The 9858-nt window shown below is 30.9% G+C and overlaps 1 protein-coding gene across 1 annotated transcript; it reads right to left on the reverse strand.

Annotated features, from left to right (window-relative positions):
• Positions 1–1187: 1187 nt before the first annotated feature.
• On the reverse strand, positions 1188–6324 carry LOC132733806 (discoidin domain-containing receptor 2-like; the record flags this gene model as incomplete). The annotated part of the gene is given in 4 exon segments (XM_060720495.1): positions 1188–1320; positions 1622–2011; positions 4612–4749; positions 6177–6324. Coding segments are annotated over 4 exon segments (809 nt in total), but the record flags the coding sequence as incomplete, so codon positions are not given.
• Between the last annotated feature and the right edge of the window lie 3534 nt (positions 6325–9858).

The following is a 9858-nucleotide window of genomic DNA, read 5'->3' on the forward strand; positions in this document are numbered from 1 at the left end:
AAAGTATTGTTTACGTGACGTCACAATGTAGCGCCAAACAGCACGTGCAAAACAATCAAATCAAGTACGCTATTTTAAAGCAGCATGCTTATTTTCATGAAAATTTTTTAATTTAACCACCAAACATAAAGCTTATTTTCATGAATTTTTTTAAATTTAACCACCAAACATAAAGTCCAACATTATAACAATAATTCTATTTTTTCTTGAAAAGTAGTCCTTCAAAGAGGTGCCCATTCATGCATACCACGTGACCAAGTGCCGTAGATCAGTAAAAATATACGACACATTGTTATCGGGCCGAAATTGATACAAGTGACAGGATAATATGGAGTACATTGTGGCATTTGAAAAATGACCATTACCTTTATACATATTTGGTGCTAAAGTTGATTTAATTACCATTACCTTTATACATATTTGGTGCTGAAGTTGATTTAATTACCATTACCTTTATACATCTTTGGTGCTGAAGTTGATTTAATTACCATTACCTTTATACATATTTGGTGCTGAAGTTGATTTAATGACCATTACCTTTATACATATTTGGTGCTGAAGTTGATTTAATTACCATTACCTTTATACATATTTGGTGCTAAAGTTGATTTAATTACCATTACCTTTATACATATTTGGTGCTGAAGTTGATTTAATTACCATTACCTTTATACATATTTGGTGCTGAAGTTGATTTAATGACCATTACCTTTATACATATTTGGTGCTGAAGTTGATTTAATTACCATTACCTTTATACATATTTGGTGCTAAAGTTGATTTAATTACCATTACCTTTATACATATTTGGTGCTCAAGTTGATTTAATTACCATTACCTTTATACATATTTGGTGCTGAAGTTGATTTAATGACCATTACCTTTATACATATTTGGTGCTGAAGTTGATTTAATTACCATTACCTTTATACATATTTGGTGCTCAAGTTGATTTAATTACCATTACCTTTATACATATTTGGTGCTCAAGTTGATTTAATTACCATTACCTTTATACATATTTGGTGCTGAAGTTGATTTAATGACCATTACCTTTATACATATTTGGTGCTGAAGTTGATTTAATGAAAACTGAATTGCAAAAATGACATAGTAAACAAGGCGAAAATAGAAGTTACACCCTACAGCAATGACATAGTCAACTGTAAACAATGTAACTAGGTGACTCACCAGTGGCGTCTGCCCCGTCAACTTGGATATTTATATCATTTATGGCTTTATCACTTTCTGTCGTCGTCGGCACATGAAGTGTTGTCGGTACAGCTTCCTCTTCTTCTGTGATATTTCCAACAACTGGAACTAAATGTTAGATAAACAAAATATTATTGCATATACACGGAGATCAAAACATTGACAATATCCTAGAAACACATTTTTTTTCTGTTCCGGGCGATCATTGTACTTTTTTCTCTATAGTTTTTGCATAGATTATGATATTCTCCGCTGGAAGTCATACTACTAATCAAATTTATATTCTTCGCCAGCTTCGGGGTTTCAACTCATGTACACAAAATAGCCACATGCGTTTACATGTATTATTCATAAGTATGATAAGTTTAAAAATAACACCTTAGCAAATGAAAATATAGTGGTACTATACCTGAATCAAACTCCACTTCGCTTATCATAATCCACTTAGAGTCGAAGAAGAGTTTTAACTTGACAAATTTTCCAATATTGTGTTTCAGGTCGATGACAACTTCATGGTTATAGTCAATGACCTTATCCTGTTCGAACTCATACTTCACCGGCTCGCCGAAAAAGAATTTCCCTCCAACACTAAAATACACTAACGCCCTTTTAAACACCCTTACGTTCTTTGAAAAGTAATTATTGCAATTTATTGTCACTTTCGAAAAATTTCTCACATTCTCAAACTCAAATTGAATTTCTACTGGTCCTTCCCCGTGGGAGGTGTCATTCCGCCAACCAACCCATTCGTAACCTTTAATGTTCGGCTCATTTTCTGTATGCCGGAAGTTATGCTCTCCTGTAAAAGTGATGACTTATTGAACGAATACTTTATATTTTCTATTGATATATTAGTAGGTCATATCACTGATCTTTTTAACAGAGTTTTTGATGCGGGCTATTTTCCAGAAATATGGTCTGAAGGCTTTATTATACCTCTTCATAAAAAAGGTGATCATACTAATGTTAATAATTATCGTGGCATCACATTACTAAGTAACTTTGGGAAATTGTTTATAAGTGTCTTGACAAATAGAGTGGAAAAATGGTTTGATGAGAATAACATTTTGTCAGACGCTCAATTTGGTTTCAGAAAGGGGTGTAGTACAGTAGATGCAATTTTCGTGTTACACAATTTAATAAACCATATGTTAACTCAAAAAATGCGATTACCTTGTGCTTTTATCGACTTAAAAAAGGCGTTTGACTCTGTGAACCGCAATGCATTATGGTATAAATTGTTTAATATGGGATTAGATGGGAAGTTACTTAGAACTTTTAAATCAATGTATTCAATTGTTAAGTCGTGTGTTAAACATTGCAATACATTTTCAGAGTTTTTCAATTTATCGGTTGGGCTACGACAAGGCCAAAATAATTCGCCCGCCATGTTTGCACTATTTTTAGAAGACCTAGAATTATGTTTACAAAACTCTGTCGATTGTGGATTGAATATATTTGAAATATGTATAGTAATATTGTTATTCGCTGATGATATGGTAATAATTGGTAACTCGCAAGAGGATTTACATCAAAGATTAAACTCTTTATTTGAATACTGTAATCTATGGGGCCTAGAGGTGAATACCGCCAAAACTAAAATAGTTGTTTTTCGGAATAGAGGACCAGTACTTCCTCATGAACGTTGGTTTTATAATAATGAAGCTTTGGAAATTGTTGACGATTTTAATTATTTAGGTGTAGTATTTAATTACACTGGGTCCTTTGTACTTCATAATCAATATCTTATAGGTAAAGCTTTGAAAGCAATGAATGTTTTAATATGTAATATTAACAAGTATGAAATATCCCCTTCTGTTTCCTTACAATTATTTGATGCTTTTGTCGGCTCTATCATAAATTATGCTTGTCCAGTCTGGGGATTTACAAAATCTAAAGATATAGAGAGATTACACTTGAAATTTTGCAAGTTAATTCTTGGTGTGAAAATAAGCTCTTGTAATGCAGCAATTTATGGTGAGCTAGGAAGATACCCACTTTATGTTAATAGATATGTTCACATAATAAAATATTGGTTTAAAGTGATACATTCAAACAATATCATTGTTAAATGTGTGTATATAAATACATTAAATCAGTGTAAAAAAGAGTAAAAAACTGGGCGTATAAGTAAAAGGAATTTTAGATTAATTTGGTTTTTCTGAGGTGTAGAATTGTCCTGAACTTTTTAATCCAAAAGAATTTGTTAATATTTTTAAACAAAGAGTCATTGATGTTTTTAAACAAAAATGGTTTGCAGATATTGTTAATAATAACGTTTTAAATACATTGTTTAGACATATCAAGGATAATTTTTCTATGGAATGCTATTTAGATAAAATTAAGTGTATGAAATCAAGACAACAATTAGCCCGTCTCAGAATATCTGCGCATAATTTAAGAATAGAATCTGGTAGATATGGTAGAAACAGACTTGAAAGACATGAGCGCATATGTCAACTTTGTAATACACAAGATGTCGAAGACGAATTTCATTTTATACTTGTTTGTAATTTGTACCAGGAAATACGCACTAAATTCATTAAAAGATATTATTATAAAAAACCTAGCATGTTTAAATTCATAGAATTACTTCAGTCATGTGAAAAGTCTATATTATTAAATTTATGTAAATTTATTTATTTTGCAAATAGTAAAAGAAAAGATATGTTGATAAGCTTAGGTTATACATAAATGTAATGTTAATATGTTGTTATTATTTTCATAGATATTGTATACGTTTAGATTTCGTTAGTAATTTTAATATTAAAATGAGATTATTCTGATATTAAAAATGAGATTATTCTGATATACATTTATTTAATACAAAATCAATTTTTTTTTCGCAGCAATATATGTTCATTCTCCAATATACTGTAAATCTTTGAATTATATCATGTGTTTATCTATTTATAATATTTGATATATGTAATGTAACAAGATACTGTATTGTATACGTTACGAAATAAAATTTCTGTTCTGTTCTGTTCTGTAAAAAAGGTCAAGGTTATTGATTAATTTACAAGGTCAATATCAACAGAAATAAATTAAATTTTAAGCTTCATCATTGAGAGGAAATGTTCAATGGGATGTTCGTACTTGTAAACAATACTGAAATAATGAGTTATGGCAACATGTTTTTTTTTTCGTGTTTTTTTCTCACTCATATCTCAAATAGGTCAAAACGAAGAAAACGTCAACAAGAACTAATGTATAATCATATAATGAAGCGTCAGAATATTAAAATCAAATGTTTTGATGTTTTTTCGTTTATTATAATTGTTTTTTGTATAATTTTATAAAAACAACAATAAAGGGTCTCCAGTTACATGGAGGGTTACTAAAGGTATCACTCAATGAATAGCAGCTATTGTAACAATGTATTTGTTATAAAATTACCTTTTTTGCCGTCTGTAAGTTGACCAAGACCATTGTTGAGGTATTTCTTATATCTCATACCATCATACGAGAAGTCGTAGAAGTCAATCTCTGACCCCCGGGAATCCCCTTGTCGCATTGAATATGATATTAGACCGTCTAGAAGAAAATAAATCAGATTATGTTAATATTTTGAAGATCTTTTATCTTTGGACGGTTACTGCCTATAAACTGACAATATCTACTTGCCAGTGCTTAGGTTTGAAGAATTTATTTTATCATTACACACACATAATTACATTTTGCATTACCTGATACTTGTAAAATTTCATTTGGTACAGTTCGGATTTAGTATAGTCACAGTCATATTGATAGGTGAAAAAATGTATTATCTTATCTTTTTCTTTTAATTTAAGAAACGATTTTTCAATAACCTACAAAGAACGACTTTCCATTTTATAAAACTTTTATAAATATCTTATTAGTGCTAAATAAAACATCTAAATATCGGTAATATTTTTGCGATGTTGCTCGTGTATGGTAAAATGTTTTCTTTCTTTATTATGTGATATGACACTAAAGACAATTCTGAGAAGAACAAAAAAAAGAAGAAAAAAGATATTAGCAGTTTTTGTTATTTTCTTGGTACCAGATACGAGTGGTGATTATTCAACTCAGGGTCTTAAATCATCGGTGTCGTCTGTTGCAGTAATGCTTTATAAATCCTGTAGACGCTTGCTTTATAAATCCTGTAGACGCTTGCTTTCTGCTGAGAATTACAACAGACGCTTGAGCATTCGTAGACAAATTATTTGATAACGTATAATGTCAATAGCATTACGACGTGGTTTATTTATTTTACCATATATTTTAGGAGATATAATTTGATTTTACACGCAATACGTGATGCATGCTATTCCATCAATGTGGCGGCAGTTTTCTGTCAAACCTAATTCATATTAATTTCATATTATGCTAATTTCAGAATATTTTTCAGATAGTGTTCACTGAGGTAAACACAAAATGCAGGATTCAATAAAACCTATCAGATCTATAACAATGAATCTCTGTCTTTTTCGCTCTTTCATCTACATATTCATCTCACTGACATATGGAAAAATCATTGCGCAAGCGTGCATATTTACCATTTGATCTACCCTCCACACAGCACGAGTTTTCCGTGATTTATATTTTGACATTAAACAACTCACCTTTTAAACATTTTTTTCCTATCAAACATGGATTCAATCGGTTAACGCGTGTTTTAAGAATATTTGTTGATAAAAAAATAATCGTTCGGAGAAATAAAATGAAATTGTATCATTAAAAATAATTGTTACGGTACCTTAAAGCCTACATACTTATTAAAAAGATTTCTTATAGCATATATTTAACGTCCTGCAAGACACTGATAATTCTTTTTCATGATGTAAGCAAATTACTAAATTGATCAAAATATAAACTTTTGGGAGACTAAACTTTCAAACTTTTCTGTATTATTTCTATTTCTTTCTTTTATTTCTTTCCTTTTTTTTCGTTTCATTATGTATTTTTCAAAAATGAGACTTGAATTTGTTAAAGCTCACCTTTCCACTCGCAGCCATACATTTCAACACGCATGCACACCGTCCTTGGCTTCTGGCTGAACGGTATGAATCGAATCCTCTTGCCGATGATTGGTGGAGACACATCTCGCATGGCCTCCGTGTATGGATTATGATTCCCTTCAAATTTCTGAAATTTTTGAAATATAGTAAAATTAAATGGCTGATTACTATATAAAAGATATAAGCTTCATTAATTTAAATATAATTATGTATACAGTACGTGAACGTTCAATAGGTGTGACGTAGGACGTACAATTGCAGGCTTAGATCTGATGATCATATGATATCATGTTTCATTTTTTATTATCATTCTTTATTATTATTATTATTATTATTATTATTATTATTATTATTATTTTGTAATTTGTAATCATAACCACCATCATCACCATCATCATCAACATCATCATCATCGTCATTTTTAGCATCACCATCACCATCATCATTATAATCATCTAACCATCATCATCATTATAATCATCATCATCATCATCACCACCATCATCACCATCATCATCAACATCATCAACATCATCATCAACATCGTCATAGCATTTTCATTACGTATATTGCAGTAGTAAATGTTATACATGTATTTTAGTCTGTCAATGAGTACCAACATCATCGTTCTTGCCTTGATAAATCTATGTTTCTTTCGGAACATTTTTTGTTTGTTTTCATAAAAACCGCCATTTTGCATTATACTTTTAAAAAGAATCTATGAGCTGTACTCGTGCACTGTTTCAACTAGAAGTATTGTTGGGGATAGCTTTTCTCAAACTCAAATTTAAAATCAATAGCGAAACTCGTGTTTCATCTATCGTGTAGAAATCAGAATTTTATGGTCGCCAGACGTCTGTTGGGAAAATATAATCATTATATTTATTAAAATCCTGAAATACGACACCATACTGTCTAACACATATCATCCAATCACGGCCTTTCTCCTATGTCACGTGATATTTATTGCCCTCAGACATAGTCTTGATAAAAAAAATCATTGTATATATTCTATGTTTATTTCTTATTTTCATGATAAATTAATGATGATGAAAGTTTGCAGGACATGACATCAACTTATTTGAAATATATTCTAAATATTGAGGTATCATGATGCTTTTTTCGGTTAGGTCTAATGTACAGCTTATTTCATGTTTTTAACATAATTATTCTGACATACAAAGAAACATTTCAAGAAGAAAATGCAATTCTTGAACTAAGACAGAAACAATTGAAATAACAAAATATGATAGAAAATTGTAAAATACAATATTTAAATAACATTATTATTCAATCAATAAAATAAAATAGTACAACCTCGCTAAATAGCTATTGGTTCATTGATAGTATAATAATTAATAAATGATTAATTGGAACATAAAAGAGTGTTTTTGGTAGACGAAATGAACTTTCTAAGTCTAGTTTGTAATTAACGATTTTGCTTTTGGTGGATTGTTAAGGATCAGAATGTACACTTAGAAACAAGTATTGTCTTTTCCGACGTCATACTTAATGTCCTATATCAACTCTTAATTTGATATGAAACATACAATTGCACAGTTAATTTATCTACTTTATTTTTCTTTCTTTCAAGGGTATATGGCAATAAATTACAATATTCTATAACAAAAACATCTTGAAAATTCAGAAACTGTATTAACGCTTGAAATCAGGTTTAAGACCCGTCGTAAAGCCGTCTGCCTAAAATTGCTAACAACTGCGCAACATGAAATATTATGGTTGTAAAAAGAATGGTCTTAAAATGCGTGATATTTGAATAATAATTTTATATAAGTTTTACGATTCCGAAAGAGAAGAATTAAAGTGCAAACTGTGTTTCTGCGTTTTTTTTTCTCTGAGAAAGTATGTGTTCAGTTTAATTTAATGATCGCCTGAGATAACTTGTATGTTAAAAACCTTGTTTCTTGAATCATATATTTCGAAAACTAGCAGTACATGGGTAAAATGCATATTAATCCGAAAATGCGCCCTCGTAACGTAAGAGTTATAGCGAAATAAAAAGCTTTTCTTAGACTTCTCAAATAACCGCGAGGAAATGGCTGCAATAAATTTCTTAGAATTATTATGACAATATCGACATTTCCAAGACATAAATCACGACATATTATGGAGAAATCATTACGTGATAGACATAAGGGAACGAGAGAATCGCAGTTATCGACATATATCGGCCATATTTCATCCGTTACTAGTTAAGACTGTTTACCAGCTCATTAAGTAGGGTATTCTAATCATACAACGTGGTAAGACTGATTGACGCCGACTGATACGGGAGACAGGCCTATTTGATACAAAGCTTTGATATACCCCATCTCGGAGCCGTATCAAAAATGAAAAGATCGTAATTTCTAACCGTGATGTTCGTCAAATATTGTCCACGGATTCAGTATTTATGTCTAATGTACATTTAATACAATGGATTCCTTTTAAGAAAAATAATAAATTGTAAATTGTCCAGATCTATAAATCACTCAGGTTGAAAAAGAATCCTGAAATTTTCCAAAGCGGAAGTTATTAACTGAAGTAATACATATTTCAAAAGACCTTGAGTGTTAACTCGCAGGAGCTATTCCGAATGTACGGCTTTCAAGGGATTATTTATGCTTAAAAACCTATTCTAACAAGCCGAGAAAAAACTATCGTAATACTAGGATACAACTGTATGACAACTGTTTGTGTGGAGTGTCAGATTTGTATTATTTTTGAAAAGATTGGATGGTGCTTAACGCTAATTCTTTACTTGGAATTGGATACAAAAATTTGCTGAAACAAATAAGTATACACGCTGTATCAACTTTCCATCATAAATAATCTTCAGTGTTTTTCTTTAATCATTCACCGTTCATGAGTAATCCAAAATCTTGTCAGAATTTTCTTAAAAGACAAGGGAACTATCTTCCCAGGGTGTTTTTCTTCCGTAAAATCCCATTCATCTTCAAGCCTAAAGGCTTATCATGGCTTATCAAAACTGCTGTAAGAAAATGATTGGCATTTTCCGAAGTTTCCAACGTGTATTGATACTAATGCCGATAAATCATGCATTTATTTGATGAAAATTATGCGCAGACGACTTTGTGCTGTACATCCGGGCAATCTATAAAATACGAAACTGCGGTTTTGATTTATCTTTCAACATTTTTACTGCCAGCTTTTCTAAGGTAACCAGGTGCGTCGATAGACGTTTTACGAAACTAAATGCCAAAATTCGTGCATATTTACAACCAATATAAAAGAATTGTGCAGATATTTGAAGCACGAGGGTTCTTTGATAACGTGCATATCTGTTTGATGAAAATACGTCGACAGATATTTGAAAAGAGCCAGAGTAAATATAAAGTGACATACTGAGTTGACAGGCGGCGGATTACACGTATCTAAACTTTTATAACTCGTGTCAAGTGCTCTGATAGTCAAAGATTTCCAACTACGTTTCTTTGATCAGTTTTATGGACGAAAAGATAGGAAATAATTACTGTTGTAGTCGCATTTCAAACTTTCCTTTGAACGTGTTTGTAGGCTGAAATTCGTTTTTGTGCCTTGTGCCTTTCAACATGATGTGCGAAGTGCCTATTTCATACAGTATGAAATAAAACTCTTTTTTTTCGAAGTTTGAGGTAAAACAAATTTTGTTGATAAAGAG

Source organism: Ruditapes philippinarum, unplaced genomic scaffold (genome assembly GCF_026571515.1).
Source record: "Ruditapes philippinarum isolate M1 unplaced genomic scaffold, ASM2657151v2 ctg22902_1_1_1_1, whole genome shotgun sequence".
Classification (NCBI taxonomy): domain Eukaryota; kingdom Metazoa; phylum Mollusca; class Bivalvia; order Venerida; family Veneridae; genus Ruditapes; species Ruditapes philippinarum.